We start from the raw sequence: 21,083 nt of genomic DNA on the forward strand, positions 1-21,083 counted from the left end.
CAGAAAGGCCGGGACCAGAGGCTGGTGAACAAGCGAGAGCAGCCCCAGTCCCACAGGTGAGCCGCCCCCACAAGCAGCCGAGCCGGGAGCCTTCCCGGCGCAGTCACCGCCCGCACTCACCTCTCCACTCCGGGAGCGAGATGGGAGGCGTGGGAGAGCGCCGAGAGGCACGGCGAGCCTGGGAGCGGGAGACGGCGCCGGGAGGCGGGAAGCGGACCAGAGAATGGGAGAAGCCCTGCAGGGGGACAGGAGGAAACAAAACCCAAACGCCCCACCATCGAAGTCGCCAGGAGCTGAGCGAAGGAGGGAGCGAGGTAGGAAAGCGCGGCGCCCCAAATATGCCCCGGGAGCGGCGCGGGAGGCGCAGAACCCCGGAGCTTGCAGCCGAGCGCGCGGGGTCCCAGCGGAGCGCGAGGAGGCGAGCGGAGCCCTCCGGTTACCTGTGCTGCCTCCGCCCTGGCTGCCCCTGTCCCGAGGGAAGATGCCCAAGCACTTCTCCCATTCCACTTGGCCCGCGAAGCACAGCTCGGTGACGATGTGCAGCGCCTTCTGGCACAGAGTGTTCACTCCGTCCTCCTTGTGGAAACTCATCGTTTGGCTTTTCTTTCGTTTTCTCTTTTTTTCCCCAGTTAGCCGTCTTTTCTTCTTCCCGTATCTCTAGACTAACCCCTCGGGCGTCCTAAGCCATAGTCCGCCTGCGGTGACTTTAGCTGGAGAGCGCGCAGCTGAGACCCGGCAACTCTTAGGAGCCCCACGTTGGTCCCATAGCGGGAGCCAAGGGCGCAGGGAAGAAGAGGCGCGCGAGGAGGCTGCGGCTGCGGCGAGGTTTGCGCCAACTCTCCCGCCGCGCGAGCAAGCCGAGGCGAGCTGGAACTAGAGACCCGGCATGGAGTGCTGAGGGGAGGGGGGAGCCGTAAAAAAGCCAAAGCCCTCGACTCGCAAGCACGCCCCCCTCCTCTCCCCAGCACACTGGTGTTTCTGGCGGGTGCCTGGCGGCGACGCGTCCAATAGCAGCCCGGCGCGGGCGCGGGGTGACTGGAGGCAGAGCGCACAGATCCAGCTCCCCGCGTCCTCTGGAGAACTGACTCGCGAGGGAGGGCTGGCGGCCCGGCGCCCCTGCAGAGGCCGGGGATGCTCATCGTTGCCCAGAGCTGGCCCAAGGAGCGCTCTCCGTTTTCCCAATACTTTTCCCTGCATCAGTGCAGCCATCCGCGCCGCCTTTGTCTCTCCAACTTTTCCACGCATGTATTCTACTTTTTGTGCTATCTGCTTCTGCCCTTCCGGAAAAGTCATCCCAATCGAAGAAAAACTGAAAAAGTTAATTTAAAAAAATGAATGCGCGAATAAGCAAACCCTCTTAGGTAGATCACAACATAAAATGTTCTTTGTACTAATAATCAGATAAGATTCTGTTGATTAATCCGTAATTGGAGATTGAGAATGCACAACCTGACTCTCTCCATCTACTTTCTTAGCGACTTAAAACAAGACATGGGTGTTAAAGGGAACAGGATTAAGTTCAAATCTGTCACACATCTCAGCCTAACCTTGAAGCTGCTTTCAGGTCTTGGTGTTCCTCCCACGTCAGCCTCCCTAGTAGCTAGGACCCCAGGAACTCCAGGCGCCTTTTTTTTTTTTTTTTTTTTTTTTTTTTTTAACTTATTGTAAAGACAGGGATCTCACTATGGTGCCCTGGCTGGTCTCGAACACCTTTGCTCATTCAATCCTACCGCCTTAGCTTCCCAAAATTCTGGTATTACTGGCACTAGCCACCACGCCCGGCCTGCTTTCGGGTCTTTGCCTGAGTCTGTAAAATGGGAGATTTGGACTCTGATGTCTTAAGCTCACCTGTTTTTATAATTCTTTAATGCAAATGCGTGCAAATCACTAGAACTAAAGCGACAAAATAGAATTAATAAACACGGGCTTCAGGATGTAATAATGTGTTTACATGGTTTTTAAACTGTTTTTGGGCAGAGTTTCATCCCATATCATAACCTGAGGATCGATTTAACCCTCTTGTGATGAGGGATTCTTTATTTTTGAAGTGGGATGTATTGAGCTTGTTGGCATGTCTATACTAGCAGAATAAGTAGTCTTTTTTAAAAACAGCTAATCAGTTCATGGTAAATTATTTCCTTTGCACGGGCACTATGGTAAACCTACTATAAGTATTAGCCATAGCACTCCAGTAGGGAAGCATTCATTAGTTGAATAACTTTGACCTGATCCATAGGATAATTGGTTTAACTAGGACTATTTTTTACCATGAATTAAGACAAACTAAAATCTGCAGTCTCCATTTGTTTTTTGTTTTTATGCACACTGACTTGGGTGGTTTTTCAGTCATTGTCTAAAGAAATAATTTCACTGTCAATCCAAAAAAAATTAAACATCTACTGTATCTGCAAAGTTAAGTAACACATTTAAATAAGGCCCTTTCCAATTGCCTTTTGCCCCCCATTCTGCTACAGTCTACACAGACAGACCGGTAGAAAACAACCCACAATGCAATGCTGTACTTTCATATTTACCATATGAACTAATTGCTGTGTAGGAGGACCAAATGAGTAATTATCTTTATACTACTTACAGAATCTAATTGCTTAAGAGGAGTAATGCAGAAGATCTTCCTAATAACCCTCTTGTGTTTGATTTCAGCGTTAAATATTAAGTAAACAAATTCTGAAAATAACTTTCCTGGTATTTGTTTATGCTGTTCCTGGCCTTACTGTTGTGTTTTCACAACAAGCAGAGTTAATTTCACTTGGATATTCGTTTTTCTGAATTCATTTCTCTGAAAAAAAAATTTCTTTCATCTAAAATGAATATCCCAGGTTTTGATTGTTTTCTTTGTTCTTTGGACTATCTCACAGCTCATTAACAGGTGAATCAAAACAGTTTTTTTTTGTCACTAACTAAAAGCTCAGGTAAGAATTTTGGGCAAAGTAAAAACTGCATTGAAGATCATCTTTTTCCATGCTGAAGGATAAGATGACAAGAATTTCAACTTTCAGTCTTTAAATTTTTTTTCCAACTATTTCAGCTACCAAGAACCTAAAAAGTAAACCAAGAAATATAGATTTGTATTTACTTCCCCACTCACACTCTGAAGGAATTGGTGAAATAGTAAAAGGAGAGGAGTGCAGGTTAGACTGATATTTACCGAGCACTGTAGGCTGTGCTAAGTACTATAGTAGCCACTGTTAGTCAAAAAAATGCTGGCTGTAATGATCTCTGTCACAGCTTCCTTCTGGATGACCTCTACGTTATGTAGAGGAGGGACTGGTTTGGAAATAAGGAGCCCAAGAAAAACCCATGTGAGCTAAGCATATCTGTTTAAGTGACAATTTTAAACATTCAAAACTGTGATTTCCCTACTTGCTCAATCCTCTTCCAATTCCTTCTTCCTCTTTCTCATTCACATCGTGGAGGAGTGAGAGTTAGCTTGTTAGGCAGAGATCTCCCTAAGGTAAGGGGAACTTGGGAATCACTCTAAGACTCTAATTTTAAATATTATTTGACCTCCAAGACAGGAACTAAGAGAGTGGGTAAATGAAGAAATCTCAGAGCAGCTAAGCTTAGTCTGAATGAAGATCACAGAAAATTATTAAATTTTAACTTACTTAAAGTGTTACTGCTTTCCTTTTTTGTATTCTATTGGCAGCTCAGATTCATAACATCCCAGTTGTAACTTTCTGTATACACTTGGGGCCGCTCCTGTATTCCTCAATTCAGAAAATGGAATTGCCACTCACTCCCTGCTGCTGATGATGATGACCAAACTTCTGGCTTGCACAGAAGGGTGTCCCTACTAAGAAGTTCAGTTCTGACTCCAGATCCTTCCTTCCTTCCTTCCTTCCTTCCTTCCTTCCTTCCTTCCTTCCTTCCTTCCTTCCTTCCTTCCTTCCTTCCTTCCTTCCTTCCTTCCTTCCTTCCTTCCTTCCTTCCTTCCTTCCTTCCTTCCTTCCTTCCTTCCTCTCTCCCTCCCTCCCTCCCTTCTTTCCTTTTGACAGAGTTTTGCTCTTGTTGCCTAGGCTGGAGTACAATGGCGCAATCTTGGCTCATTGCACCCTCTGCCTCCCCTGTTCAAGCGATTCTCCGGCCTTAGCCTCCAGAGTAGCTGGGATTACAGGCACCCGTCACCACGCCCAGCTAATTTTTTGTATTTTTAGTAGAGGCGGGGTTTCACCATGTTGGCCAGGCTGGTCCTAAACTCCTGATCTCAGGTGATCAGGCCACCTTGGCCTCCCAAAGTGCTAGGATTACAGGCAGTAGCCACTGTCCCCAGGCCTCCAGATCCTTTTAATACAACCCAATTCATCACTCTGGAAGATTTGGTGTCTTTTCTTTTTTCCATTATGTTCAATTTGTTCATTTTTCCTGATGGATACCCAGTGAGCATTTCAATCTGAGACTCAGTTTTGAGTTCTTCAATTCTGAGAAATTCTATTGATTTATTCCTTCAGTAATGTTCTAACTTCCATTTTTTCTGTGCAGTCCCTTACTAGAACTCCTTTTTTGTTGGATTTTTGACTATCAGGACTAAATTTCCAATTTTCACTTCTCTTCTATTTTCCATTTTTGTCACCCTGCTCCTTGTGCTCTAATTTTGGGGAGATTTCCTTGACCTTGTCCTCTGAGCCTTCTATTAAACTACTACAATTTCGTGTCTTATAGTTCTAATATCTGCACACTTTTTGGGTTAGTGATTATTTTTTCTTATTTCATGGATGCAAGATCTTTTCTTCTTTCTCTGACCATATTCATTATGTATATTTAACACCCTTTCACCCTTGTTTCAGTCTTGTCATCTTTTTCTCTGAATAACTCTTTTTGTTGTTGTTGTTCTGTTCTTTATGTTGGAGGATTTTTTCTCAGGTGTCTGCTGATCCCTGGGTTTCCATTTAAAAGCACTGTAATATGGATTTGCAGGACCAAGTGCATCAGTAAGACATAGAACCAATGAGCATCACTGAAGGGCAGTTCAGAACTGAGCTGTGTTTTTAATTGGAACACCCCAAATATCAGTATCAACAGCTTTATTCTCTGGAGTGATTAAATTCTTTTCAGAGAGGGACTCTCTAGTGTCTCACCAGGGATGTAAAGGTAATAATTAAAATCTACCTGCTTTTACTTAATCCTCCTTCTTCAGTATGTCCCCTGACTCTGTCCTCTTTTGGGTCTGATGTCCGGGATCTAGAGCCTTTCAAGGTTAATATTTCCGGGCAAAACAAAGCACAAAAAACAAACCTATTTTATTTGCAATTTGGGGAAGGGTAATAATTAAGGATGTGTGAGTGGAGACTTGAGCTTCAAGACATCTTAAGAATTACATTGACCCCCAACCCCTGCCTTTTTAGCCTCTTATCTTACCTCCACCTTCTTCAGAATGAACATGAGGTGTCTCCATCTCTGTTTTATTCTGGGTCTCTCTGGGGTGAATCACTAGCTTCTCATTGCTGTCTGCCTCTAGAGGTTTAAGCTCTCTCTGCTTAACAAGTTAGTGACTGCTTCTTCACCGACTTCCATCTTCTAAACCTATTAACATCTTTTGTCTTTTTTTTTTTGTCTTTTTAGTCTTTTTGTTCTTTGGGGTTTATAGCCTTTTATTGCTTTACTGTCATTGCAGTGTCATTTCAGGAGCAGGAACACAAGCACACAAGTTCTTAATTTATCATGTTTAGCTATTTAAAAAGCCAATTCTCATTGTGCCACTATTTAAAACTTTCCTGTGGCTTCTAATTGTGCTTTGGATTTATTGAATACCTTCAGTATGGTCTGTAAAGCCTTACTGACCTGACTTCTATCTTCTTTATTGTTTTCTGAGTTGACTGTGTGCTTTCTTTTCATCCTCAATTTCTCCTTTGCAGCACAAATCATAAAGTCAAATAATTTCTTGTAAGCTCTGGAAGGAAGGGAACATTTCTTGCTTTATCACTGCTCTTTTTCTAGTGCTTCACACTGTGCCAGCAGTAATAGTTATTCAATAAACATTTGTTAATGAGTAGATTAATATGTCACTTCTTAACCCTATCTTTTTCTCTGTAGTTATCATCAGTAATAAGAGCCATTAGTTACTTATTTCAGAAATATATAGTATATTAGTCTGTTCTCACACTGCTAATAAAGGCATACCTGAGACTGGGTAATTTATAAAGGAAAGAGGTTTAACTGACTCACAGTTCCACATGGCTGGGGAGGCCTCCCAGTCATGGCGGAAGGCAAATGAAGAGCAAAGTCATATCTTACTTGGTTGCAGGTAAGAGAGCTTGTGCAGGGGAACTCCTATTTATAAAACCATCAGATCTCATGAGGTTTGCTACCATCAGAACAGTATGGGGGGAACCACCCCCATAATTCAATTATCTTCACCTGGACCAGCCCTTGACACGTGGGGATTATTACAATTCAAGGTGAGATCTGGGTGAGGACAGAGCCAAACCATATCACCAGGGTATGTAACAGAAGCTAGTAAACTGTTCTATTCCCAGGGAGGAAGAAGGCCCACAAGGAAGAGCAAGTGGCAGTAGTGCAATATATTCTTTCAGAAGGAAAAAGATGGCCATTTATATCTCAGGAACAGTCACAAACTCTTGATACCTGTTTTGTGTCAGTGTCTTTTATATCTATGCTTAATGGTCATAATCATAATTATTATTAGATATATAAGCTATAAAAAACTAAGTACTTTCAAGCTAATTGTTATAGTATTAATATCTTATATATTAGCTCATTTAGAATAGTGACAGACACAGTTCTAAGCTTTTTACATACATTTACTATTTAATTTTCACAATAAACTGGTGTAATAGATATTTTTATTTGTATTGTACAGGTTAAAAAAAAAAAAACACCTCAGAGAGTTTAAGTAGCCTTTCTTAGGATATATAGCCATTGATAGTAGAGTCTGGATTCCAATTCAGACCTTAAGTTGCAGAATTTAGGTTCTTAGCCATTGCTGTATGCTGCTGCTTCTCATCTATCCTCATAAGGTGTCTACAGAGTAGGCAGAAAGGTATTAAGGGATCAGTCAGCCAGGAAGGTGAATTGATAAAAGCGTGAAATGATAAAAGTATGGCCTTTATCTACTTCTTCATTCACATTAGCAACCAATCCATGACCCTACTAGTTATACCATCTAAGAACCTAGAATGAACCTTGTCATATTCTTTTCCTCTCCCATATAAGTAAATAAGCATATGGATACACAGATGTATAGATGTTACTCTGTTGTCTATTTTCCAAAATGGTGCAGTTTTTACCTAACTGTAACTAATGAAAATCCCTTCAGTTTAACTGTTGTAGTTTAATGAATTATTTTTTCTTGCTTTTTTGAGGTATAATTGACAAATAAAAAATGTACACATTCAGGGTGTATAATGTGATGATTTGCTATAGCTATACATTGTGAAATGATTACCACAATTAATTTAAATAGTATATCCATCATTACTCATAGTTACCATTTTGTGTGTGTAGAGTAAGTTAGTGAAGACACTACAGATCTCCAGGAATACCTGGGAGATATTGTGGATTTGGTTCCAGATCACCTCAATAAAGTGAATATCATAATAAAGCCACAAAATATCATCAAAAAGTCACAGCACATTTTTGGTTTCCCAGTGCTTATACAATTTATCTTGACACATACTGTAGTCTATTAAGTGTGCAATAGTACTATGTCTAAAAAGCAATATACATGCCTTAATTAAAAAATACTTTATTGCTAAAAAATTCTAATGATCATCTGACCCTTTAGCGAGTTGTAGTCTTCTTTTGCTGGTGGAGGGTCTTGCGTTGGTGTTGATGGTTGCTGATTGATCAAGGGTGGTTGCTGAAGGTTGGGGTGGCTGTGGCAATTTCTTACAATAAGACAGCAATGAAGTTTGCTGCACCAGTCAACTCTTCCTTTCACAAAATATTTTTTCTGTGCTTTGTGATATCATTTTACCCACAAAAGAATTTTATCCAAAATTGGAACCAATCCTCTTAAATCCTGTTGCTGCTTTATCAACTAAATTTATGGAATATTCCAAATACTTTGTTGTCATTATAACAGCGTTTCCTGTGTGTTCATCAGGAATAGATTCCATCTCAAGAAACCACTTTCTTTGCTCATTTATAAGAAGCAACTCTTCCTGTGCTCAGGTTTTATCATGAGAGTGCAGCAATTCACATCTTCAGGCTTCACTTCTAATTTTAGTTCTTTTGTTATTTGTACCACATCTGCAGTTACTTCTGCCACAGAAGTCTTGAACCCCTCAAAGTCATCCATGAGGGCTGGAATCAATTTCTTCCAAACTCCTGTTCATATTTATATTTTGGCTGCCTCCATGAATCATGAATCTTCTTAATGGCATCTGGAAGGATGAATCTTTTCCAGAAGTCTTTATATTTACTTTGCCCAGATCCATCAGAGGTTCACCATCTATGGCAGCTGTGCCCTTATCAAAGGCATTTCTTAAATATTCATATCCTTTGCAGCAACAAGTATGCAGCCGGAGGCCATTATCCTAAGTGAGTTCATGCGAGGACAGAAGACCAAATGCTGCATGTTCTCACTTATAAGTGGGAGCTAAACATTGGGTACTCATGGACATAAAGATGACAACAATAGACACTAGAGACTACTGGGTGGAGGAAAGAGGACAGAAAGGATTGAAAAATGAACTATTGGGTACTATGCTGAGTACCTGGGTGATGGGATTGTTTGGACCCCAAACCTTAGCATCATGCAATATACTCTGGTTACAAACCTGCATATGTACCCCCTGCATCTAAAATAAAGTTAAAGAAAAAAAAAAAAAGAACCTCGAGAGCCATGTACAGGAAATGTATCAAAATGGAAGAAGAACAAAAGCTTAAAAAACATCATTTATAAAAACCCCAAACAACAACAACAACAACAACAACAACAACAACAACAAGTACTTCTGAAATAAAAGACTTGAAAATCAAAATTACTCCTTGGTACATGGGCAGCAGTCATGAAAACAACATTAATCTCTTTGTACATCTCCATCAGAGCCCTTGGATTTCTAGATGCATTGTCAGTGAACAGTAATATTTTGAAAGGAATCTTTTTTCTGAGCATTAAGTCTCAACAGTGGGCTTAAAATATTCAAGAAATCATGCTATAAACAGATGTGCTGTCACCCAGGCTTTCTTGTTCCATTTAGGGAACACAGGCAGAGCAGATCTAGTATCATTCTTAAGGATCCTAAGAGTTTTGAAATGGTAAATGAGCCTTGGCTATCACTTAAAGCCACTAGCTTCACTAGCCCTTAATAAGAGAGTCAGCTTGTCCTTTGAAGCCAGGCATTGACTTCTCCTGTCTCCTATGAAAGTCCTAGATGGCATCTTCTTCTAATAGAAGGTTGTTTCATCTACATTGAAAATCTGTTGTTTAGTGTAGCCACCTTCATCCGTGATTTTAGCTAGATCTTCTGGATAACTTGCTGTAGCTTCTACCTCAGCACTTGTTGCTTCACCTTGCACTTTATGTTGTGGAGATGGCTTCTTCCCTTAAACCTAATGAACCAGTCTCTGGTAGCTTACAAGGTTTCTTCTGCAGCTCCCTCACCTCTCTCAGCCTTCAAGGACCTGGAGCAAGTTAGGGCATTGCTCTGGATTAGAGTTTTGTGTAAGGAAATATTGTGGAGGTTTGATCTTCTATCCAGACCAGCAAAACTTTCTTCAGGCTGTTTTCACTTTCTTTTTTCTTTTCTTTTTCTTTTTTTTTTTTTTTTTTTTTTTTGAGAAGGAGTCTTGCTCTGTTGCCCAGGTTGGAGTGCAGTGGCGGGATCTCCACTCACTGCAAGCTCCGCCTCCCAGATTCAGGCCAGCCTGAATCTCCTGCCTCAGCCTCCTGAGTAGCTAGGACTACAGGCACCCGCCACCAGGCCTGGCTAATTTTTTTGAATTTTTAGTAGAGACGGGGTTTCACTGTGTTCGCCAGGATGGTCTCGATCTCCTGATCTCGTGATCCACCCACCTCAGCTTCCCAAAGTGCTGGGATTACAGGCGTGAGCCACCGCACCCGGCCTGTTTTCACTTTCTTATCATTTATATGTTCACTGGAGTAGCGCTTGTAATTTCTTTCAATAACTTTTTCTTTGTATTCATAACTTGGCTAACTGATGCAGGAGGGCTAGCTTTCAGACTGCCTTGGCTTTAGACATGCCTTCTTCACTAAGCATAATCATTTCTAGCATCTGATTTAAAGTGAGAGATGCGGCCTGGTGCGGTGGCTCACACCTGTAATCCCAGCACTTTGGGAGACCGAGGTGGGCGGATCCCTTGAGTTCAGGAATTCTGGACAACATGGTGAAACCCCATCTCCATTAGCCGGGCATGGTATTGCGCTCCTGTAATCCCAGCAACTTGGGTGACTGAAGCAGGAGAATCTCTTGAACCCGGAGGCGGAAACTGCAGTGAACTGAGATTGCGCCACTGCACGCCAGCCTGGGTGATAGGGTGAGACCCTGTCTCAAGAAATAAATATATTTTAAAAATAATAATAATAATAAATAAAATAAAGTGAGAGATGTGTGACTCTTCCTTTCACTTAAACACTTGAAGGCCGTTTTCGAGTTAGTAGTTGGCCTAATTTTAGTATTGTATCTCAGGTATCAAAGAGACCCGATGAGAGGGAGAGAGGTAGGAGATCGCCGGTTGGTGAAGCAGTCAGAACACACAAAATATTTATCAATTATTTTGCTGTCTTTTATGGGTGTGGTTTATTGTACTTCGAAACAATTAATATGGTAATATCAAAGATCACTGTGTTAGGCGATTATTGCATAGCTATAAATAAATTCTTAAGACTAGATAAGTTATAAGAATAGAGATTTAATTGGCTCACAGTTCTGCAGGTTGTAGAGGAGGCAAAATGCCAGCATCTGTTTCTGGGGATGGCTTAGGGAAATTTTACGGTGGAAGCTGAAGTGGGAACTTGCATGTCACGTGGTGAAAACAGGAGCAAGAGAGAGGGAATTGGGGGTAGAGGTGCCACACACTTAAACAACCAGATCTTGTATGAACTTAGAGAGAGAGCTCACTTACCACTAAGAGAATGGCTCAAGCCATTTATGGGGGATCTATCCTCATGATCCAAGCCCCTTCCATCAGGCCCCAACTCCAACACCGGGGATTACATTTCAGCATGAGATTTGGTCAGGACAAATATCCACACTGTATCAATCACTGATCATATATCATCATAAAAAAGATAATAATGAAAATGTTTGAATATTGCAAAAATTATGAAACTGTGACAGACATGAAGTAAGCACATGCTGTTGGAAAAATGGTGCCAATACACTTGCTCAAGGCAGGGTTGCCACAAACCTTCAACTTGTAAGCAGCACAATGTCTGTGAAGTGCAATAAAATGAAGCACGATAAAACAAGGTATGCCTGTCTTCTCAGCATATTTCAAATAAATAATATGGTATTGTTAACGATAGTCACTATGCTGTATATTAAATCTCTAGCATGTGTGGCATGATGAATAATTATTTTTAATGACTAGAAACATTTCAAGATGATGATATACCATAATTTATTCAATTATTTCCCTACTGATGCAGATTTTTTTTTTGTTTACTTTAGCTATTTATCACAATGGGCCATGTTGCAGTGGATTTACTTGTAATATTTACTTAAATACTGATAATTTTATTTACATTATCTATATTTCCAAGGAAGATAATTCTGCTATGTGAAATTACATTTAAATTCACATTTGTACCAGAAACATATAAGATTATCCTTTTTTGTGCATCCCCGCTTATAAAAATAGATGTTAGTAGTTTTAAATTCCTGACATTATTTTGAGTGCATTATTTTCAAAGACTGCCCTGTGTTTTTATATGTAAACACTTATGCAAATATATATAATGTATATGCCTATCAAAGAAATTAAAATTAAAATGCAAAATATTTTTATTTTTAATTAAAAAAATAAGGAATCTGAGACTAACCATTGTTTCTTTTCTAAACTTGTGATCTCAAAACTTAGCATGTGTAAGGATCATTTGGAATGGTTGTTAAAACATAAGTTGCTAGGCCCCACTCCTGGAGTTTCTAATTCATTTGATTTGAGGTGGGGACTGAGAATTTGCATTTCTAAAAATTTCCCATGTGATACAGATACTGCTGGTCCAGGGACCACACTTTGAGAACCACTCTTCTAGATGGGTTCTTTAGACCAAAAGGTATCCTTAAGAATTTACGTAGTATACTTACTTACTTCCGGTGTAATATCTGGTCAACTCAAAATAAGCAATCTAAAATAACAATAGATTGAGGGCATTAACTGAAATTAGGTAAAAAACAAACAAACAAACAAACAAACAAACAAAAAACAAACCCACAGTTCTGTTTTAAGTTCCATAATTTGCCAGCTGTGTAATGGATAACTTACTTAAACTCTTTGAACTTAGCGTGTCTTTTTTTACTGATAGAATAATATCATGTTTTACTTCATCAAAGGATTGCCCTGATGCTCAAAAGAGGCAGTGAATGTGAAAGTACTCAAAAATGCTATGCAAATATAAATTATAATCATCGCTCTGTGGATTAGGATTATTTGATATATAAATCAATTACAGCTCAGCCTTTTTACTCTGTATCAAATATTTTTCTCGAATTGGTGCCTCATTAATAAGTAAAATAATTGGGCCCCCTAGAAGTCTTAAGAAGTAGCAAAATACCTTTCTCAAGAGGCAACAAGTGATGAATTACCTCACGTAGCACATAATTAACCTCCCTAAAATTCCCATTTACACCACATTCTTCCTCAATTCTCACAGAGGAAGTTCCAATCATTCTAAATCATATTAGAATATTCTATTATCTCTACAGCAGTGGTCTCTCTCTGAAATTATCTTGCTGGTTTATTTATGTGTTTACCATCTATCTTTCCCATACTAGATTACAAACTCCCTGACAGCGAGGTCTGACTTTTTCACCACTGCATCCCAGAACTGAGAATAATTATAGGCACAGAGCAGGAATAAAATGACAATGTAGCTTTTCAGTGACCATGTGAAGCGCTATAATAGCTCTTAAGTAGGATTTATCTGGTACTGACAAGTTTGAATTAAGTGCTTAGAATGTACTGTGTCAATTTCTAAACACCAAAATCACATAAACGTTACTGGTTATTTTGAGAAGTTCAATAAAGAGGATATATTGATTAAAATGATTTGTAAATCACTAGGATTACAATTCATTCATTAAACAAAGTTATATAATTAATACATGATGATATAAATAGTATGTAAGTTCTGAGGAAATTTTTGTTCTCAGTTTCTCTCTTGGCAGAAAGCTGGCCTAGAAAATTTCAATTTAATTTGTTGAGTAAGTTTTCTGCAGAAGAATTTGTAATTTTTTTATTGTAAACATTAAAGAGTTAGTGCTAGAATATGGAATATGACTATAAAGTAAAATATATTGTTTGTCTGCATAGTTGCTTTTATGAACTCACCAACAATTTAAAAATGCTGCATTTATGCAAATTTTTTTTGGAGTGCTTCTTTTGGGATTAACTTCAAAGCCAACTCACATGCTACAAAATACAAACAAAACAAAAAACAGAGAACTTAAAAATGATTCAAGTTTTTTAAACCTAAATTATAGTTGTGTATATTGATTAAATATTTTATTTACCAATCTTGAATTCTGGCTGTTAAATCTTTACTTTAAAAACAAAGGGATTCATGGTAAACAAAAAAAACACTAAACAAACCAGGAATACAAAGGAACTTTCTCAACCACGTGAAGGGCATTTACACAAAACGAAAAACAAATATCCCCCTCCTCACAGCTCTCCCACACAAACAAAAATCCCAGCTAACATCATACTTAATGGTGAAAGACTGAAAGCTTTACCCAAAGATTACAAAAAGACAACAATATGCACTCATGCCTCTTCTATTGAACATTTTACTGGAGGTTCTAGGCAGGACAATTAGGGAAAAATAATGAAACAAAAAGCAGCCAGATTGGAAAGGAAGAAGTAAAACTACCTCTGTTTGCAGAGGACATCATCTTATATACAGAAAATCCTAAGGAATCCATATCGAAACTACAACAACTAATAAATGAATTTAACAAAATTTCAGGATTCAAGATCAATATAAAAATATTGTTGCTGTATAATAGTAATAAGCAATCCAAAATGAAATTAAGAAAGCAATTTCACTTAGAACATTAAAATAATAAAATACTTATAAGACTTGAGCTTTGTAAAATACAAATATTGCTGAAAGAAATTTTAAAATATCTTAATAAATGAAAGATATGTTCATGAATCCAAGACTTACTATTGTTAAGAAGGCAAAGTCCCAAAGTTGATATACAGATTTAATGTCATCTATATGAAAATCCCAGCTGCTTTTTTTGCAAAAATTAATCGAATGGTCCTAATATTTAGATGGAACTGCAAAGCACCCAGAATAACTCAAACAATCTATAAAAAAGAAGAAATTTGAAGGTCTCATACTTCCAATCAAATTTACTATAAAGCCCTAAAGTAATGCAGACAGTGAGGTGCTAGGATAAGGATAGATATACAGATTGATGAAATGATAATCCAGAAAAAAACCCTTATATTTATGGGCAACTGACTTTTCAATAAGGTTACAAACACAATTCAGTAGGGGAAAAATCATTTTTTCAACAAATGGTGATGAGACAACTGGTATACACGTGCAAAAGGATGAAAGTATACCTCTTCCTCACACCATACATAAAAATTAATTCAAAAGAGATCATAGCCCTAAATGTAAAAACTGAAATTATAACCTTTTTGAGAAAAACAGGAATAAATTTTCATGACCTTCAATTAGACAATAATTTCTTAGATTTGACACCAAAAACTCAATAGTCAAAATTTTAAAAAATAGATAATTTGAACTTAATGAAAATTAAATCTTTTTTACTTCAAAAATGCATCAAGAATGCAAAAAGCTAACTGATAGGTCTGGAGATAATATTGTAAAACACTTATATAATGAGGGACTTTAATCTAGAAAATATAAAGAATGCTTATAATTCAACAACAAAAAGACAGATAACTCAATTTTAAAAAAATGAGTAAAGGATTTGAATAGATATTTCCCCAAAGAAGATATACATATGGTCACTAAGCACATTAAGATATTCAACATCATTAGGCATTAGAGAAATGCAAATTAAAACCATAGTAACATATCACTTCATATCAACTAAGATAGCTATTGTTAAAAGACAGATATAACACATGTCAGTAAGAGAGTGTAGAACCCTTATGCACCTCTGGTAGAAATAAAAATGGTACAATGACATTGGAAAACCAGGTATAACTTCCTATGAGTTATCTACTGATTCACTTCTTAGTATTTAGCCAAGAGAACTGGAAACATATTTTCACACACAAAAATGTATACACTAATATTCATAGCAGTATTATTCCTAGTTTTCAAAAAGTGGTAATATCCATCAGCTGATTAATGGATAAACAAAATGTGATGTATTCTGTACCACAGAATATTATTTTGCAATAAAAAATAATAAATTACTGATACAAGCTACAACATAGATGAACCCGGAAAATACTGTGTTAAGTGAAATAAACCAGTCACAAAAGACCACATACTCTGAGGCACCATTTATACAAACTCTCTAGGATACCTGAATTCTTAGAGATGAAAAGTAGATTAGTGGCTTTCAGGATCTGGGGAAGGGGGCAGGAAGAACTGGGGAATGGGCAGTGGCTACTAATGGAAAGGTTATTTTTTTGGTGATGAAATGTTTCAAAGTTAGTAGTGATGTTTACACAACTCTGTGGATACTCTAAAAACCACTGAATTATACACTTTCAAAGATTGAATATTAAATGTGAATAATTAAGTTATCTTTAAAAAAACAACATGCTTATTTATCACCACACAGAATTTAATTTTCAATGCCTTATATATTTAAAATTGTAAAAATTAATTCTAAAATAAAAATGTTTACATCATTTTTAATGTAAAAATTGAAACCATAACGCAGGATAAAAATATACTGAAAAACATCATAAAAAATGAACTGAGGTCATGCTGAGCCAGGGTCTGGCCCGTGAACCCAGCAGCAGCCCCTCAGCTTCACCCACCACCTACCGACCACGGACCCCTGCAAAGTGAAAGAGCTTCCGGCCTTCGTGAAAATGTGTAAGCAGGATCCAAGTGTTCTGCACACGAGAAAATGCGCTTCCTGAGGGAGTGGGTGAAGAGCATGCGGGGTAAAGTGCCATCTGCTACTCAGAAAGCTCAATCAGAAGAAAATATCAAGGAAGAAAAAACAGATAATAAGAAGGCGGAGGAAGACTTAAAGACAGACAAACCATCAAGTGAGGAAAGCGATCTAGGAACTGATAATGAAGGTGTGATGGAACTAGACACTGATGCCCCTCAAGAAATGGGAAATTCAGAGATAGCAGAGGAGATGATGGATCAGGTAAACGATAAGAAAGTGGCTGCCATTGAAGCCCTAACTGATGATGAACTGTAGAAAGCCATCAACTAATTCATAAATTCCATCAAGCTGAATCCTCCCTTGGCCATTCTGTATACCAAGAGGGCCAATGTCTTTGACAAATTACAGAAGCCAAATGCTGCCATTCGAGACTGTGACAGAGCCATTGAAATAAATCCTGATTCAGGTCAACATTACAAGTCATGAGGGAAACCACACAGATTTATTAGTCCATTGGGATGAAGCAACCCATGATCCTGCTTGGCCTTGCCTTTAAACTGGATGATGATGAAGATGCTAGAGCAGTGCTGAAAGAAGTTCAACCTAGGGCGCAGAAAATTGCAGAACATCAGAAAAAGTGTGAGAGAAAACATGAAGAGTGAGAGATCAAAGAAAGAATAGAAAGAGTTAAGAAGGCTCCAGAAGAGCATGAGATAACCCAAATAGAGGAAGAAGCCAGAGGACAGTCAGCAGTTCAGTATGGCTCTTTTCTTGGTGGCTTTCTTGGGGGAATGCCTGATAATTTTCACAGAGGAATGCTGGGAATGGGAGGGGGAAGGCCTTGAGTGGCAGGAATGCTTGGACTTAAAGAAATCTTTAAGTGATCCCGAGGTTCTTGCAGCGAAGCAGGATCCAAAAGTTATGGTGGCCTTCCAGCACGTAGCCCAGAACCCAGCAAATATGTCAAAATACCAGAGCAACCAAAGGTTATGAATCTTATCAGTAAATTATCAGTCAAATTTGGAGGTCAAGTATAATGCCCTCCTGATAAATAAAGCCCTTGTTGAAGGAAAAGCAGCCTAGATCACCTAGAATGCTTTGGATGGGTGTCACAATAATATGAACCTGTGTACTTCTGACCTTCTCATCAAGAGAGCTGGGTCACTTTGAAGATAATCACTATCTCTCGACCCGAAATGCAGCTGAAGCATTTTACAGTGGTTTGCCATTAGGGTATTCATTTACATAATGTTTTCCTACTAGGAATTACAAACTTTAAACACTTTTTAAACTTTAAAACTATTTAAAACAAAAAAATGAACTGAGAAAAATGTGTGTGGCATATATGCCAAAAGGTTAGTAACAATAATATCTCAATAATAAAATATTTCATAAATTAATTAAAACAAAAGTCAAATTTTCATAATGAAATAGGCAACATGAATTTTTAAAAAATGTAGCCATGACAAATTAACACATAAAATAACCTCATTAATAGTCAAGTAACTGCAGAATTTAACAATATAATCAGCTTTTTAAAAAATTGTAAGAGCCAGTGTAGGCAAGATAACTGGGTAGTTGTGTATACTGTTGGTAAGAAAATAAGTGGATGTTATATTTCTCTAAATTACTCATTTTTGCATGCTTTCTTTAGAAGTATACTTCTAACAGTTTATCCTAAAGAAAATATCATGAGTGAATTAACTGATTTAGCAAGAAAAATATTTATCAGAACATTGTTTGTAATACTAAAAATGTTAGAACAATTTACATTTCCAAAATGGGGAATTTATTAGATCACGTGTGTCATATTGGCAAAATTGAACACCATTCAGTTATTCAAAAAAGAGCTATTGGTGAGAGGAATCTGAGATGATGGAAATAGGAAACACCAGGAATCTGTTTTCCCACCTAGACAACAATTGCGTTAGCAGAATGGGTCTGATGTAAATATTTGGAACTCTGGAGTCTGTTGAAGGTTTGTAACTTCCAGGGGTGGCTTGGATGGTAAATTGCAGTTAATTTAGGTCAGTTTTAGCTCTTACCACCATAGAATCTGTCTCGCACCCCCAACCCCATGACAGGCAGCTTGCATGTGTTCCTGGAACAACCTGCCCATAGTTTGCAGGAGCCGTGTTAGGCAAAACATAGCCTGTCTTCCAAATATCAGGTTCTGTGTTCTCATTACCAATTGCTATTTCTGATCACAGAAGTGCAGATGGGGTGGGGGGATAGAGAGGCACTGTTGTTGCATCTCCCCGAGTTGTTGCAAGCCCTCCGTCTGTGACTGAAAAGACTTCCAGGTGATTTAAAGGGCCGGTGATTCCTGCCACACCAATTTTTCTCCTTTTCCCCTCTTGGAAGCCAGACATTAAAGACTAGAACCTTAAGAAGCAATTGCATACATGGGGAAAATTAGAAAGTTACCATGCATGTGTAAGGAAAGGTATGGGCTCAGAAAAGACTTGAGAAGACCTGAAGTTTACACCACAGGCTGATATTTGGCACAGAGACAGCCTACAACAACAGCAACAAAAGCTATAATAAAACTGCAAGCCCTGGAAAAGGGAGAGGATTTGATTTCCAGAGTTAACCATTTTATTAGATTCAAATGTCTAGTTTTCAACAAAAATATCAAAAGACATACGAAGAAATTGGCAAGTATGACCCATTCAAAAGAAAAAAATAAATCAACAGAAATTGTCCCTGAAAAAGACCTGATGGTAGATCTACTAGACAAAGATCCTAAAACAGCTGCTTTAAAGATGCTGAAGGAACTAAAGGAAGATGTGGAGAAAGTTGAGAAAATGATGTGTGGAAATAAATGGAAATACCAATAAAGAGATGGAAAATGTAAAAGGAAACCAAAGAGAATTTCTGGACCTGAAATTATAATAATGGAAATGAGAGAAATCACTACAGGGATTCAGAGAGATTTGAAGAGAAAGAAGAAAGAATCAATAAAGTTGAAGATAGGACAATGGAAACTATTGAGTCTGAGGAGCAGAAAGAAAAAAGATCGAAGGAAAGTGAAAAGAAACTATAGGACATGTGGGACAGCATCAACCAACATATGTATTGAGAGAGTCCCAGCAGGAGAAGAAACAGAAAGGGAAAGATAATTTTTGAAAGAATAATAGCTGAAATATTCCCAAATGTGATGAAAAACATTAAAATACTTATTTAAGAAGCTCAATGAATTCCAAGTAAAATGAACTTTTTTAGACTCACACTGAGGCACATTATAGTAAAATTTTTCAGAGACAAAAACTAAGAGAATCTTGAAAGCAGCAAGAGGGATGGAACTTGTCACATATAACAAATCCTCAACAAGACTATCAGCTGATTTCTCAGAAAATTTGGAGGCCAAAGGTCAATATAGTCAAAGTGCTAAAAGAAATAAAAATACCTGTCAACCAAGGATTCTATATCTGGCAAAACTTTCTTTCCAAAATGAGGGAGAAATTAAATGGTCTCAGAAAACAAAAGCCAAGGGAATTCTTTACCAACAGGCTTTCCCTGTAAAAAATGCTCAAGGGAGTCCTGCAAGATAAAACGAAAGAACACTAGTCAGTAACTCAAAGCTGTATGAAGAAATAAAAATCTCGATAAAAATAAGAATGTGAGCAATTATAAAAACTAGTGGTATTGTAACAATGGTTTGTAACTGTACTTTTAATTTTCTACAGAATTTAAGAGACTTTTAAAAAGTAGTCTAAAGGTTAGTATTATTGAAACTTTGCTTTGTAACTCCAAATTTTGTTAGTAAACAAAATTGTGACTTAAGAGACTAATAATTATTAGTATATGTTTCGGAACACATAAGGTATAAAAATGTCATTCTGTGAATGACATAAAAAGGCTGGAGGCAGAACTGTTTTTTGAGTAGAGCTCTTGTATGTTACTTAAATTAACCTGGCATAAATGTCAATTATAGTATTATAACTTTAGGGTGTTAAGCATAATCCTCATGATAACCACAAAGAAAATAGCTATAGAATATATACAAAAGGAAATGAGCAATGAATTTTAACATTCCACTACAAAAATTAAACTAAACATAGAAGATAGTAATACAGGAAATGGAACACCAAAAAGTTATAAGCCATATAGAAAACAAATAGTAAAATGACAAGTAAGTCCACCCCTATAAGTAATTACTTTAAATGTAAATGAATTAAACTTGCCAATCAAATCACAGCCATTGGATGAATGGATTGAAAAAACATGTTCGAAGTATATGCTGTTCACAAGAGACTCACTGTAGATCAAAGATACAACTAGATTGAAATTGGACAAAAGGAAAAAGGCATTTCATGCAAATAGTAATCAAAAGAAAGCAGGGGTAGTTATATCAGACAAAAATAGACTTTAAATCAAAATAAACTTTAATCTTCTTAAAGATAAGAAGGAAACTTTATATTCATAAAAGGTTTAATACAGGTAGGAACACACAACAATTACAAACATGTAGACACTTAATGGGACTAAGAAATAAAGAGAGAAGACTGAAACTACTAAAATCAGAATGGAAAGTGGGCATATAATTACTGATTCTACAGAAGTAAAAAGGATTATGAGAGTGCTATGACAAATTATATGCCAACAATTGGATAATTTCAATGAAGTGGACAAATTCCTAGAAACATGAAACAAACAATACTAAATCATGAAGAAATAGAAAACACGAGTAGATCTATTACTAATAATGAGATTGAATCAGTAATTGAAAAATCTTCCAACAAAGAAAAACCTTAGACCTGATGAATTCACTGGTGAATTCTGCCAAACATTTAAAGAAAAATGAGCACTAATCTGTTCAAAACTTTTTTAAAAAATTGAAGAGGAGGAATTGAA

At 37.8% G+C, this 21,083-nt stretch overlaps 1 protein-coding gene and 1 pseudogene across 1 annotated transcript in view; one reads left to right on the forward strand and one right to left on the reverse strand.

Moving 5' to 3' along the window:
* SYT10 (synaptotagmin 10) overlaps window positions 1-893 on the reverse strand; it is a 65,152-nt gene extending 64,259 nt beyond the window's left edge. The window contains exon 1 of the mRNA XM_010370361.2: window positions 441-893. Within this exon, the coding sequence (XP_010368663.1) occupies window positions 441-591 (151 nt within the window). The 5' untranslated portion in view covers window positions 592-893. The remainder of the gene's footprint in view (window positions 1-440) is intronic.
* An 11,306-nt stretch (window positions 894-12,199) lies between these two features.
* Window positions 12,200-17,263, forward strand: LOC104667795 (annotated as a pseudogene).
* The last annotated feature ends 3,820 nt before the right edge of the window (window positions 17,264-21,083 follow it).

This window comes from Rhinopithecus roxellana, chromosome 10 (assembly GCF_007565055.1).
Source record: "Rhinopithecus roxellana isolate Shanxi Qingling chromosome 10, ASM756505v1, whole genome shotgun sequence".
Classification (NCBI taxonomy): Eukaryota; Metazoa; Chordata; class Mammalia; order Primates; family Cercopithecidae; genus Rhinopithecus; species Rhinopithecus roxellana.